Genomic DNA, 15,966 nt, shown 5'->3' with positions numbered 1-15,966 from the left:
TACTCTGTTGTATACCATGGTCGTGCTGACTGAGGCGGGAAATGACCGTGTTAATTATTAAACATTAGGCAGTTCCTTGTACACTGTGTGCACGGCAGTAAAACAACATTTTGTCAACAGAAGAGTAAAAAATATCGATTGCTTTTTCAAAGGTACGATTTTCTCACTATCGTTCCTAATTATGAACATGATAGACGTTAACTTCAAAGAGTTCTTATCATATCCACATGCAAGGCATATAACGAAATGATCGGTCCATATATGAATTCCAGAGCTCTTGGCTACTGGTTAAAGTTTATGATACTGGGTTCATGTCTTTTCACGTAACACATTTCAGCTTTTCATTCATTATAACTGAGGGTAGAAACCTTTGACATCATTTTTCTATTATTTTCAAGACTACAAAAATCCTGTCTAAGTTGACTGATCTATGTCTTTTCTACTCTTACGGTCCATCATTATGCTTAAAAGTACAGATATTTTAATGTCTTATTTTGCCCTTCATTATAACTTAATATTTGTTTATATGTAACCATAGTGACATAGCTGTGTCGTGATTTTAAATTTGTAAGACGATGGCTGAACGCCAGAAATTTCTAAAGACTCCATCACCCATGCAGACCCGCGCGACAAGTGTATTTAAGGTCATCAGACGGGATATGGTGGCAGGCGTGTTATTATTATATCTGATGAGACAATTAAGTCTGTTCTACTACATATCAAAAATATTTCAACTTCAGATACAAGTTATCTTTCGTTAGTAGATAATTTTAATAACAATTAACAAGAAACATTTCGTTCGTGCCAAAGGTCGAGAAGTTGTGTATAGAGTTTAATCTGCATTACGCGAGAACTAATTTTTCGGCAACTCTGGCCTTACAATATATCAGCAGTGAAGTCATTCAGGGTTGTCCAGGGTAAAGGTTTTAGTGATCCTGTTTCACTACACCTACTGATCGAAGTGCTTGTCATATTGGTCGATAATATTGCGACAGAATATGTTTAGCCCTCTACCTTTTTAATTGAATAAACATGATTCTCTATCGGGGCGGAAGTCAATAGCTTCAACTGAAGTCTTTCAGTGTAAATAGGAGACCTGATCAACTCGGCAGAAACCAACTCAGCCATTCGAAGTAGTACACAGTGACCAGTCACTCAGACCATGCTCCATTCTTATTCATATGAAAAGCAATACAGAACAAAGCATAGATAAGAAAGAAGCGTAAGGTAAACATCCCAATTATAGAACTTCTCGCTACGATGTTCTTTTTCGACAGTGTTCTGTGACATGACGGACCAAAAACAGTCATTTGCCCGCAAATTACCTTGAACTGCTTTTTCCCAGATTTATGCATTATGTGAAAACATTTTTTTCATGAACTTTCATGTAAGTGACGCATAATTCAAAGTAGAGAGTATCTATTAATCCGAATTTCGAAAATATTTAAGGAAAATATTTACCCAATTGCCAAGGCGACCAATGATGTAAATACAGCCTCATTATCACTTTTGTAGAGATATCATGCTTGCCAACACTACCAACAGTCATCAGGATGCCAACGACAGGAAAGCTTCTGTTCTTTTTCCTATGTACATCTGGAGTTTGCTGTCAGCAAACAGGTTGGTCTACAACATGGTATTACGGTACTGACTATGATGACTGGTCAGACGACTGGTATACTTCAACACCAGGGCCCCAGTTGACCACACCAACACGTAAGTTGACTACCTTTTCAGATTTAGGAGGACGCATTTACTTTCGCTTGAGAAAGTCGGATTGAAGTATACTCGATCGTTTTCATTAGCTCTAAGTTAATTTGTCATTATGAAGCGTCAGTGTTCTTAAGTGATAAACGTTTGATCAGACATTTCCATAAGTAAAGTATTGAATGGCCATTTCCACAAATATTGGGCAAATGGTCGAGGAGTAACATATATGTCTTTAATAAAACTTTCTTATTAAATGTTGTTTGGTTAAAGTGTATCTTTGAGATGTTAGCTGCACTTTCCTTAATATTGCAGAGGTGTCCCTGTCTTACAGTGAAACCGCTACTGAGATTCGCTTTCACTGTGATATCGATTATCACTCTTCGGTCCGATGCGTGTCTATGCACTTCGAATGGTTCATCGATGATGACGTTGTGTTTGATGAGATTCATTATGACTCGCCAGCTAGATCAACGATGGAACAGTCATACTTGGAAGGAAGAATGGGATCCCAGGTCTGAAACCTGGCAGTTATGTATACATTGCATGCATCTATAAATATAATTTATTCAAGTAGAATTATTTGAAAATGAGGCTGAGCTGGACCAGATTTAAAATTTATGTTCATGTTTACTTTAAACTACCTATAAAAAAATCTTAATGACACTAAACATTTTTATTACTTTCCGCTAATGCGCACGACAGCTCTCGTATACTTACATTGAACTTGCTAAATGCACAGAGCTCAACTGAAGTGCATATAATGGGTTTTGATTGAATAGGAAAGGATAAACGAACATTATCGAAAGTGCAGTATTTTTAGCCCATGTTCATTATCATGATACCCAATGTCTATGCCTACACTTGGCTGTTTAGCATGAATAACATTTCTTCAGGGAATGTTTGGTATGGAAGCGAAAAGAGTCATGAACGAAGATAGTGTAAACGGAATGTGTCGAAATTGTTTGAGTCACATTTCAACCGCAAGGTTTCTTATATGCTGCCTCGTGGTTCTTAAAGGCCCTTTGGTTTGGTGAAATGAATGTCACCATGAAATGAACATCACCATTGTTTGTTGTCTATCTGTGCTGAGCTGTATGCGTTTCTTGCTTAAAAATCTCGCAATGCGTTTTAACAACACGCACATATATTAATGGTCTCATTAGTCTAAACACAGAGGAACATGGACAGAGTGGCAACGGGTATTGTTTAAGGCGTGAAGCGGTTACGTAACCCATCCATGTTCGCCTCGCCTCAGGTTGCTCTCGCCTCTCTTTTCCGAAGAGTACCGACCATGCATCCTTCGGTAATTTTCGGATTTTCGCAAATTGTTAAGCGAAAGTATGTTCGGCAAAGTTTGTGTTGTTGTTGTCGTGTGGTGCTGTGCGGAATTGACGTGCTGGCGAAAACGGGAGTGTTTTGAGCTTCATGAAAGTGAGTTTTACCGTTTTAAAAATTCCTCCCATATTTTTATGATTATATAATTAGTGTGTTTGAACCAAATTTGAAAGTCTTTTATCGATACTGTCTGGTTTTACACAATGTTTTACGGTCAGTCATACCGTCTTTTACACGTTCGTCAAAGAAGGACAAGTTTATGAAACTGCTGGCGTGTCATGTTTTGATTGGCGTGAAGCAGTGTTTCTGGCCTGAGAGCTCACAAAGTAACTATGGTTGCTACGCGACTGGCAGCACGATGCCATCTCGTCGTATTTTTCGCATAATCTCGTGTAATTATCAACCACAAACAAAACCTCCAAAAAGTTTAACACCTTTGAAGCTCATTTTAATATGAAAGCCAATAGTCTACCGAGACGACCATGGAACAAAGGGCATGCAAGTGTTGCCACTCTGTGGTCTAAACAATCCAGACATATAAATTACTTACATCACCGAGGGTGAAAAGTCAACTTCCTATTTCGATCTGTTCTTACAAGTAGGTACTAATGGGCTACACACTAAGCTGTATGACAAAAAGGGGTGATTTCGAATTTGAAATTACAATAATCCCCACTTGTCAAGTAATATTCCGTCTGCACCTGCTTATGGTGTATATGTTTCTCAACTTCTCAGACATTGTAGAGCTTGTAATTCCTACGCTGATTTTCAAGTAAGACACAGCTTATTGGCATCAAAACTAATGAGAAAGGGGTACATACCAAAAAGACGAGTGAGGACTTTCAAAAAGTTGTATAATAGATATGATAACATTGTGGCCAAATGCGACACTTCGGTCACACAAATGATTAGCGACAGCATTCCTCGCTTTGACTTACTACAGTGATTCATATACCGTATCACTTTATACAATTTTGACGATTTTGAGACAATACTGACGGGTGTAGCATGGATACGCTTACCCATTCCGGAAACCTGGTACCACCACTTACTATTAGTTGTTCAGGATGGTCCTACTTAACTTTGTAAATTACAAACGTCCTTGAACCTGGTAATGTATTACCTTGAATGAAAATGGTTATTGGACCAGTTGAATATCATATTACATCGCGTTTGTCACTATCATTCTTGAACTGATGACTATGATATAGCTTATAGCTTGTTACTATTGTGTTATTCAAAATGAAAAATCATGAAGTCACATTTATCTAATGTATATTCTGGTTTTCTTTTTGAAACCACTATCTTGTGTTAGACATACTCCATTGTATTACCATTTTATACTCAGTGAGTTGTAATACTAATAACTTTGGATCTAAACTTCAGGGCTGCACAAATTAATGTAAGACAGGGGCAGGCGCGGTTGATTCTAAGTGAGTATTTCATTTCACTTGCTCAAGGTTAGTACTTTATCATTTCATAAAGTTATGTAGGCCACGCCTCCTGTCACTCTTTGTCCAATAGGAGCTGGGATTTGGTGTCATCTGATCATTTAGGCGTTGTCTATATTTCGCACGTGCCTGTTTGAAAACATTTCGTCTTTGTGGTGTAGTTGTTGAGGTCGTACGACCCGTCGACCTCTGTTCCGCGACAGGACTTTTCAACTAACGTTACGTGAGTCCAGAGTTTTATTGATTCATTCAACGTTATTTCTCTCGGCAATCCATTGCACCAAGGTTAGACTGGATTTCCAAGTTGGAATAGCGCTATCACCAAAAGTCTTATCTTACAGATCCGGTGTCTGTCGAAACTTCCTCGACAGTATCTAACATATTCGTTTATAGAGCTTTTTAGTTGATAAGCTTTCCTCGTATCGCTTGAAGTGTCGCCCTTGTTTGTAGTAGGAAGCGTCAATTATTTGCTCTTCGGAGATGTCAAAATAATGCAGCTTGCAAATGAAAACATTAGATGAAGAATGCACAGTACGTCTTGTCAATTAATTCCTGTCTTACAGAAAACATTTCAGGACTCACTCTTAACGCCTTGTTGTGATAAACATGATTTATGATCAAGTGGGGGCAATATAGTTGAATCGCATTAAAACATCTGCTCACGAAAGATTTATTTTACGACGTGGCCTACAGGGGAAGGTCATAGTCTTCAGGCTGTCCGATTAATCTCTAAAAAAGATGAATACGATATATATGTGGCAACAGTAATGACTTTATATTTGTGCCACACAAAACGTACGGAGGCAAGCACCGACGTTTTGTTAAATCACCTCAATCGTACGCGTGGTTTCATTAGTTAGCAAATTCATAGAAAACATGCCGAGCACCAGGGGACTTAGATATCATTCAACTTTGGCCGAGCTGTTCTGTCTGTAACTTCTCCGCTAGGTGACTGGCTGATATATGATGTGAGTTCGACCCAAATGAAAAATTCACGTATTTAATGACAAAGGGTTTAAAAGTTTAAGGGAATTCAATATACATAATACAACAATATTTGTCTGGTATTTCTAATATCACGCTGTTATTCAGAGCACAACCATCAAAATTGACTGGTGTTGGCAAGAATCGAAACTACAAAAAGAAGCCAGGGTCCTATATGTTGAGCAGTCAGTATATTGATTAATGCCAAATCGACCAAAGAAATTGGCGACTTTCTGCCCGACGCATATTCGGCTGCCTGGCATTTACTACTCTGTGCTTAAAAGGATTACTCAAACATTTAGCTTCTGGGATATTTGTTCCCATTTGTCTTCTACTGGTTAAGTGGGTGAATAAACGTGCCAGGAAAATCTTCAAAGATGTTCATGCAATTAAGAGACCCTTGTATTTCATGTCACATTATGATCGCACTCAAAGTTATTTTCATATACCTTCCCTTTACTGCGCATTAAATTCCGCTCCTTTTTCGCATTCTGTCGAAATACTTACAATATTTTCTACTCTGTGACTCTGACAAGCCTTCTCCAGCTAATTTCCCTTCGAAGGCTATGTGATACATTCTTCATCATGTTGTTACAGTTTTCACCATTCCGTGAGCTCTCTGGCTTAAATCCTTTAAAACATATAGCCCGCTAAAATCCATATACGCCGCTGAGGAAACCAAACAAAAATGTTGCCAACAGTACTGGTATATAATGTAATGCTGACGTACGTGGTCCTTTTATTTTAAAATCAAATTTTGGTGGCTCTAAAGTCAGACTGAAGGAATGTTTGCGTTGATTTAAATTAATTACAAGTTTCAATCATTAATACTGTGTAAGACTGTCTACGAGTGAGTCGAGCGTTGCGGAAGCCTATAATGTGCGGTATGATATGTCACTTATACCAACAGTTTTGAAAATTTCGGTCGTGTAGTAGGGAACACCGGCGTTAAGAAAAATTGGCAAATTTAAATCCAGAGGGTTTGGACATTGCCTTAAACGCGGCAATTCTTCACACAATTACACCGGAGGCCTGCTGACTGGTGCAGGCAACTTGTGCGTTTATGCGACGACTTAAATTTCAAACTTCACAGTTCGCTTAGGCTACTCTAGGCCGATTGCAGCTGTTAGTCATTCCTAATATGCATTTAATTGTTTTTACTGTATTGTTGTTGTGGCTTTTTTTAAACACTTTTTAATGTAATTCTTTACCGGTTTTACTTTCGTTGAATTTTTTTTTTGTTATTATTGTCGTTTTACTTTTCTTGTCCTAGTTTGCTAGTGTGATTTCATTTTAATTTGTTTTCTCAAACGATTGTCAGTAGTAAATAATGAACAGTATGTACTCAAATAGCGTATATTAAGTCGTGTATGCAAAATAATAATGTGGGAAGAAAATACATCAGATGAGGAAACCTATACATGACTTGTTAAAAACATTATCGTTGACAATTCAAATGTTGATATCCTCTCTCAGAGTCACCGTTTCACACAACAAATCTAAAACAAAACCGATAATTATTGCTTTCAGATTCGCTGGCATAGCGTCCTTCGATTTGGTACCCACGGTGCCCTTTTTGTGTACACCGAACTGTAAAGTACAGATACCAGTCACTGTTACACAGAGATCTGGCCAATTCGGTAGCTATGTGGACGTTGTCGTGCAGCAGGAATGTGGAACTACCATGACATCTGATAAACCGAATGGTCCCTTTACCGTGCGAGTGAAAGCAAGGAGAGACTTCTTCAGCGATGGCGATGGTGATGTGTATTTGAAATTTATGCCAATTAGCACCCAAGAAGCTGTTTTATGGAACGGTTACCACATTAATGAGACAGTTCTGGTATGTACCGACATTTTACACTTGGCTAGAAGTTTATGACTACTTGCATCATTTAATGGGTGGCACGACATAAATCACAGTACTGTGCAGACCAAATCACTCAACAATATGCAATCAACTTCATACTCCATATGGTATTACGTAATTTGTATACAAATGCATTAGTTGCAGTTTTGAAAAAAAAAATTATAAGCGTTTTGTTCGCTTCTTTCTGGAACGAGAGTTTAAAATCGCCATCTTAGATATGCTGTTGGGCACCGATTGAGGTTCACTGTTACACTGTGGACATCTACATGGAACCAGTATATTGCACGAGCGACAGCACTTGCATCTTCGCGATAACATTGAGTTATGATGAACAGAAACAACCAACACTTTTACAAGACACGAAAAAAAGCTGTTTTTATTCGAGTTATCAAAAAGATTTAAATACACATGTCTCATTAAATCTGAGAAAATATTTTTACATTACAGAAGCCAATAAAGTATGGAACATTATACAAAGAGAGATATAAATGTACCTTTTAAGATTAACAAGTATGAAATTTACAATAACAGAAAGTTTGGGATCACCTAGTTTGATCTGCCATATTTTAGCATTTTGCATAATCATTGTTCTTCTTCGATCATAGCAGTCTGGATATTCAGACATTCATTTCTTTCTGTGACTTATTGCAAAAGGGTAGCAGCGATCATGACCCCCTTCGTGAGCACCTTTTTGCTGCTTAAGGTCGTGATTGAGGTATCAATTCAAAAGATATGAAGTTTCTCGTAGCGTACTCAATACCTTCATTGTTAACTTACCGTACTGTACGCCAATCCAACCACAAAGACCTATGGAAATCTTTCCATGTTTTTAACTCCTTTGTAAAATGACAAAAACAGAATGTTGAATGTAAACACAATGCATGCTTACTTTCAGTCTGCCAGTACTCTAGTTGTTAACACATAAGACAAGTTTGCTGTATTTTCTGACACAGATTCGAACGCACGATCGAGATAGGAGGTCACGAAAATGTAGTGGTACGGGTGACCCTCATTACGTCACATTCGACGGACAGTAAGCACATTATCAGTACTTTGAACTGTTTTACAAGTTTGTACTTAATCAATGAAGTAAACGGAAGTGAAGAACGAAGCCCCACACAGTCATTATCGTTTTCATAAAATTAACACCCAATTCAAACCTTCTCCAAATTTCACTATCTCGAAAAACAGCTTAAATTCATCTTTAACATTAATCAAGCATTAGGATGGCCAAATATATAAAAAGTCATTATAGTTCATCAAAGGTTCAACGCCACGGTGTTGTAATTGAATACCTTTGTGAAACTCCGCTGTTATGTTGACGTGTACTGATTGTAAAATCAATTATATCAACTTTAATGTCTCAACAGTTTTACGTTTGTTCTTTCAAATTCATAAATTAGATAAAGCACTATAATACGAGCATGTACGGAGTATCATTCTTGAAGTTTTTTTTATTTTTTTTGTTTCAGATATTTTGACGTTTACCTACCCGGTGAATACATCTTCTATCGACACGCATTTCTCCCCTTGGAGGTAATGGCTCATTGAATGCATTCTTACATTTAGACTTTGATGTCAGTTTTAAAAATTACACCAACTGTTTTCCTCTTTTTTTTCCGACATACGACAATACGATATACTTGCCGTGGTCAACATTGAAAAATGACAGTGTTTGAATAGTAAATTGCTGCTATTGCATAATGTTTCACAAAAAAGATAACTCTTTAGGTTCATGGAACATGGCAAATGATGTATTATATAAATTTTCAATTACCTTCCTCTGAGACGGGAGACAATTTGTCCTTGCATCTGTGTTATCAGGTTGATAATTTTCTGTCTTTGGGCCCGGAGAGGTACACGTTCTTTATTTTCTGGCGTATGCAGGTACAAACACGACTGACACCCTGTGGAAGCGTGGCCTGTAACTGTGGCGTTGCCGCTAGAGCCGGAGACGACATAATAATAATTGATAGATGCAAAATTGCCTACGCATGGCTTGTTTACTATAATTGGCGAGGGCGAAGGTATTCCTACTGGCGAACATACAGACCACTAGTCATCAAGATTATCGTCAATGGAGCTATGACTCCAGGATTTAGACTAGTGAGGCGAAATAGCGGAAGAATATATAAGGTAAGAGTAAAAACTATTATTAAGAACAATTATACTGTGTAATTTGTCCGTGAACGTGGTTGGCCACTTTATCCGTAGTTTGCGAACGATTTATTTACACCACTAACACTTATTCCTAGCAAAGGATAAGAATCCTCACCTGCTGACCGAGGCCACCAATCACTATCGGTGATGCGTTGTCTCATTTTAAGAGTGCACCATGTTATAAGTTTTGACTGGGTGTTTTCCGCTGGTCGGAGTGAACCGAGACTGCATTCACTTGTAAGATTAAATTTCAATAATGTTCGTGGATAGTTAATGTAGTATGCGTTGGTTTACACGCCTAGATAAAATAATGAAATCTGATCTTGCAAATTTATATCAGTATCAGTGAGTTTCTTCTAGCACACGGGCTTCTGGTCTTTATAGGTTGGAAAGGTTTAAAGATTTCACAAATTAAGTGAAGTAAAGATTCACGCCAAATTTTCTGAGCAATAATTTTAGTTTTTAATGGCAAGATTGCTTCTACGTACATATCGGGTTTTCCAGTAAATCCACCAAGCTGGACAACCACGTGAGTACAAAACTGAAGACTGACGCCGTTAACGCCATCACTTTTACCTGACGTAACTTTAGATCTACTTCCCAACTGGTGCCTATTTGGAAATATGGGGTACATATTTTCTTCATCTGTACTTGTCTCCTGGATCTGACGACTTTGGATGGGAGAATTTGGGCTTATGTGGAAGTTACGATAACGATTACAGCAATGACTTACTTCATGGTCCTGTTGGTGCAACCCAAAAGATACACTCTCCTCCTTCGAACCGATGGGAAACTCAGCATGACTTTTCAAATTCATGGAGGTATTTACAGTAAATTTTGCAATATCTTTTTTTCACATGTTTTTATTGATGCCAGAAGTCGATAGTTTACACTTAAATTATATGCAAGGACCGAACGAAATTGAAAACAAAACAACAATTGCAGCGCTCCAGCATGAGAACAAGACATTGTGAGACCAAGTTTCCGAGCGGATGCCCTCTGAAGTTAACGTTGCAGAGGGGGTGTTACAGGGTTTGACTGATGTTATTTGGGGATTGTTCAGTTCATTCGGCCTGTATGTGAGGACGGTGGATTTTTACGGAATTATATAGCAAATGTTGATGCGGTTACATGAAAAAAATGTAATACATTTGTTATGGCAATTTATTGTCACTGATTTATTCATTTTGTAAACAGGGTACAAGAAGGACAAAATCTCTTCTATGGTGAGCTTAGCGCATTTGAACAGAGTAATTTAAGCCAGGTGTATTGCAGTTGTAGTGCAAACGCGGATAATACCGGGCCGGAGGAAGAGTGCGAAATAGGCAAGGATAATGGACGGGCATTTGATTCTGGTCAGGTACAAGGACGTTGCACTGCTTATTCCTGTGACCTCACTTATATACTGGTAGAACTCGCGAGAAGAAGACGACAAAACGTGAAGGTTCAAAAGCGTGAAATATCAGCATCGGAAGATGACTTAAGTTTCGAGTATGATGAGAATTTCCAGTTCGAGGTAATGTTACAAAAAACTTAAGAACTCAAAAGTGTGTACATTAACAATCGTTTATGAACAACCTTAAAGCACAGCTACTTGACTTTGCTGGTGATAAGCAAAGGAATGTATAACGGCGAACATACATAGCTCACTGACGTTAATAGCAAACACTGATGACAACTATTTGTTATCGTAGGCATTCCACTGTACGAATAGAGAGTGAGTAATTTAGCATTAAAACTAGCACGTATTATTTCTGTGGTATAGATAGTGTCCAATTTATATCATTTTGTCACCTCTTAAGATTCCAAGTTGGCCAACTCCATCAGGAATAACAGAGGATGATGCTAATGCTGAATGCGTCAGGCAAATAAAGGACTCCGAAATTGGCAGAAGTTGTGCAGATGCTCTTGATGAGAGTGAAGTCGACGAGTTTATAAATGCATGCACCGTTGATATTCAGGTAGGAGTAAGACTTGTATTATTGCATGGCAAAGAGCTGATGCTGATCTCTCACATCTGTCTCACCTAATAGTATCATACAGAAGTGCTCTTGAAATCGGATCTGTCGAAAAGTTGTCAAGTTGTGGCAGTTGAATTTATAGGGTTGTCGATCCTCGTCAATCCTCCTTACGTTATTGTTTTGTGCTGCTTTCCCTTTCCCCTGAATACTTTCTGTGACTCATTCACCTTTTCTGTAACGGTATACTCAACTAGGTTTTAGACGACTTGTCTCAAGCAACAGTCTCAAGAGACTTAATGACTGCCCAGTGTGAAGAGGTGTTGACTAAAAACACTACCTACTGGGAAGCAAGTGGCAGCTCTGGTGGGACAGTTGGACCGCCTAGGTCGATACTGGGCATGATATGTCCATCAGACTGTAGTGGTAACGGAAACTGCGTCGATGGTATCTGCACGTGTTCCGAAGGATTTGGCGGGACAGACTGCTCAACAAATTTACAGGAAGCGCCGCAAATCTACAGCTCAGGAGTGGGAGGCTTGTGCGACTCAAGCGAAGAGAATTGCACCGATCACGTGTCTATCTACGGTGACAACTTCGTAGAATCTGACGTTTTGACCTGTCACGTGACTCCTGTAGAGGTATGCATGATATGTGTACCCTTTTGTATTTGCATGTAAGAGCATTTCAAAGAAGCGACGCTAGGAAATATCTGTCTTCGTGAAGAGTTCAGAGATTTCGAACCTATTAGACTGAATTGAAGGTGTGCTTGATGGCAGTTGGCAATTTTGTTGTTGCTTTCCAATGATTTTCTGTAAATTTCGCTACCCATTTTTCAAAAGATATACGTTCTGATAAGCAATAACAGTCTATTCTATGCGACAAGAATTAGAATATGGCAGAACAGTAAAATCATATCCAATGGGCGATATTAGAATTACCGACAATGACAATATGCAAAAATAACATGGGCGATACAGAGCCTGATGAACTCATTATATTAGAATTACCGGCAATGCTATGCACACATTACATCCGACATAAAGAAAATACCAGCTTTGTCAATGATCCAGTCATTATGTGGTATGATCATCCCAAATCAGCACGCCACATACAGTACTTTGTTTCCATTGGTGTCTCTGGGTGAGACTCACAAATTCCACATCTGAGAACAAAACGACTTCATTTAATCGCCAAAATTACCGAAGCCGCTTTCGATTTATCGAGTCTTGGGCCTGATGACGTTTTACGGCAATCAACTTGATTATTGGTAAATGTTTGTGATTCACTGGAACAACTTGTTGTTTCTGCCTTAATTCAACAAGATATCGGACTCTAACTTCACTATCGGGGAGAACACGGAGACGGTCGCTGCTACATACGCAACATACGAAGAAGTGCGATGTCCTATCGAAGTTGGCAGCAGACGACGCAGGGACGCCGATGGCGCCCCTCAGCCAGTTGGTGCCTTGGTGTCTATCAGCAACGATGGTACTTTGGAAAGTGCCCAAGTTCTGGCAATCATCTACGACGCTAATTGTGACGTATGCAACGGAACTCACGGGTTTTGTTCTCGAAGGGTAATAGACTTTTCAAAATTTCACTTTGTTTCGTTGCTAATCATTCCGTCATCACTGCAGCTTATTTTAGCTGAAAAAGGTTTTAAGAGGTATATGCATGGTAAATGGTGGTGTTGTAAGTCTTCGTGGTGTTTTAAGTCTACGTATTATCAAAGTAGAACCAGTTGATGCTTTGAATGACATGGAAAGGACAATGCTTATTCACCGAGTATTTAGCATTTTATGAGAATTTAAAGTAGCCTTACGCAAGTAATACATTTTTTTCGCTCTTTATGGCTTTGATGTCTTTGATGAAATTTTTTGTCAAATCTTCATGAGAAAGAAATATTACTATGTGCCTATAACACTTTATGTGCCTTTCCATTTTACAGACGGATATTTGTATTGTAGATGGTGAATGCTATGAACTTGATGACCCAGCCTGCGAGAAAGGTATGTAATCACAGTATTATACCTCACTGTGTAAAAACAATGATTAATAGTCACTACAGCTTGTGTTGGGAGGACACCTAAACCATACATTATGTTGTGTTTCTTCCCCAAGAATGTACACTTACCGATCATCCTTTATGCAAGTTTACATAAGATTTCTTTCCTGCAATGCAAAAGGCACTTTATTGCTGAGTAGCGTCCACGTTTAGTAATACATCATACAATGTAATGTTTGTAGGTTCCATTTTAAACAAGTGCTGACAGTGATACTGCTTTATTGACACACTTTACCCTAAGGAAAGGGTAAACATCGTCATATATAGAGACTTCAAAGTGCTGGTATTCACATTATTCTTTATTACGCGTATTACAATTTGGCTGAGTTCTACTGAATTCAGTAAGAATTGTGTTGGGAGGACACCTAAACCATACATTATGTTGTGTTTCTTCCCCAAAAATGTACACTTACCGATCATCCTCAATGAAGTTTTCATAGTGCTGGTATTACTGAATTCCGGACATACGTTACGAGTTAGTAATGTGTTATCTTGACCATAGAAATTTTCTGATTGGATAACGTCTCACCTCAATTGTTTTAGGTTCTGAGACATGGATAATTGTTGGCGCTGTTCTCGGCTCTGTGTTTGCCATGATCGTTATCATCGTCATCGTCGTTTGTGTTAAGAAGTAAGTAGCGTACAATCTTCCTATATAATTCCAGACCTTGAGGAGGCTTTCATTTCCATTATCTACTAAATAAAGGCAATGATGATCGCATGTATCGAGTGTCATAAACATTGAATTTGCTTCAGAACTCTACAACATGTGGAACGGTCGCAGGCAGAAAAAGGTAACAACTTAGCCCGGTTATTGAACCACTCTTTATTGAGAGTGGGGATTTAGCCGAGCGGTTTTGTCTGTTGCCTCTCCGCTAGGCGACTGGATGCCGTATGTCCGTTATTCTTCAACAGTTTTTACCGTAAAATGCTCTACCAAACAGGTATTGACCAAGGTTTTACCCATTAAGATTTCCGAATTATATAGGAGACAGACAGACAGACATACAGACAGACAGACAGACAGACAGACAGAGACAGACAGACAGACAGACAGTCTTTTACTTATTTTAATGTTTCATAAAAGGTTCATGTCTGTTATTAAAGCTTGCTGTAGCATGTGCCCTTTGTGCATAGAATATAAAAATGACACTGAGTTCAAAGCCATTTTTGTATATTTTCTCATGAAATTTATTTACTGCTCACATTTTTGTTTATGCTTTCTATTATGACAGAAAGGGAAAGAAGGCGGGACGGGTTGGTTCTGCCGATCGATAGACTGGAGTAACACGGAGCTCTGAGAAAAGTGAGATTCTGGAAGACGTATACAGTGTGAGTTTTCATACCGACAATTATACATGCAAAGAAAATGGAGCAAGTAAACTCATCTAGCAATATAACCGGACGAACACATTTGAAATTATATTGAAAAATTTCGTAGATGTTGTGTGTTTCACAAAAGCATATTTTACAAACAGTTGTCAAATTACTAATGATGAAGAATGACAAATGCATGGCTTCAGATTTTATATAGATGTTGGTATCTTTAACAAGCTCAATCGATATATTATTAAGATTTTCGATAAACAACGACATGTCGGTAGATCTGAAACAGTGCTCAGCTTGTATCGTTTAACCATTAATACATGTTGCCGCTAGGATGTTATTGTGTTTACCTACGGGGTCAGCTTAATGATTTTGACAACTTAATTCCCTAAAAGAAACCAAACACAACATTTTCCTTTAGAAATAATATATCACGTGTTCTTTTGAATCCTTTGCTGTATTTTTTCAAAGTCTTTTTGTGGTTTAAGTCATTTATGCATTTATAATTCATAGTATTGTGACGCCTATTAATACTTGTTTCACCTCTTTTAAGTATTTTACAAGAAACTCCATTGACGCATGTTTGTGTTCGTTGTATTCTAAACTGTACGGTTCGACAAGTGAACGCTTTATAGATGTTAAAAACTAGCCATGCACAAACATGTATAATGTAAAGGCTATACTGTGAAAACCTTGCGGTTGCGGTCGTATAGAATTGTCCAAAGCTATACATAATAAATGCCAACCGAAGTAAAATATACTAAAACACAAAAAGAGCTACAGATAAGGGGCTGTAAGTGGTGTAATGTTTAGACTTATTAACCTAAACAGAGTTTACGTTCATCCTTATAAAGCTCTTCATTCCTTTAAAGAAATGTATTATAATCTTGTCAAACCTGTCTCTATATTATGTCTGTATCATGAATTTTAGACATTTGGACATCATCAGAGATTGCAGACTTCTTCAATATGAGAGATTTGCTTTGAATACAGAAAATTGTCCCTAATTACTTCCTAAACCAAATTGACCGTAATTTCTGCTGTTAGACGTCAATCAATGGTGGCTGAGAGAGTAATGTATCATCTGCTTTATGAATGGCAGTG

At 38.2% G+C, this 15,966-nt stretch overlaps 1 protein-coding gene across 1 annotated transcript; it reads left to right on the top strand.

Annotated features, from left to right (window-relative positions):
- The first annotated feature begins 1,522 nt into the window (after positions 1 to 1,522).
- On the top strand, positions 1,523 to 13,224 carry LOC139133576 (von Willebrand factor D and EGF domain-containing protein-like). Its single transcript, XM_070700308.1, has 8 exons — positions 1,523 to 1,620; positions 7,011 to 7,323; positions 8,304 to 8,383; positions 10,708 to 10,870; positions 11,313 to 11,471; positions 11,726 to 12,109; positions 12,794 to 13,048; positions 13,207 to 13,224. Exons 1-8 carry the CDS (start codon positions 1,523 to 1,525, stop codon positions 13,222 to 13,224), a joined length of 1,470 nt encoding a protein of 489 aa, XP_070556409.1.
- The last annotated feature ends 2,742 nt before the right edge of the window (positions 13,225 to 15,966 follow it).

The sequence above is a fragment of the Ptychodera flava genome, chromosome 5 (assembly GCF_041260155.1).
Source record: "Ptychodera flava strain L36383 chromosome 5, AS_Pfla_20210202, whole genome shotgun sequence".
Classification (NCBI taxonomy): Eukaryota; Metazoa; Hemichordata; class Enteropneusta; family Ptychoderidae; genus Ptychodera; species Ptychodera flava.
Note: the sequence above shows the minus strand (reverse complement) of the source record. Positions and strands in the feature narration are given on the sequence as shown.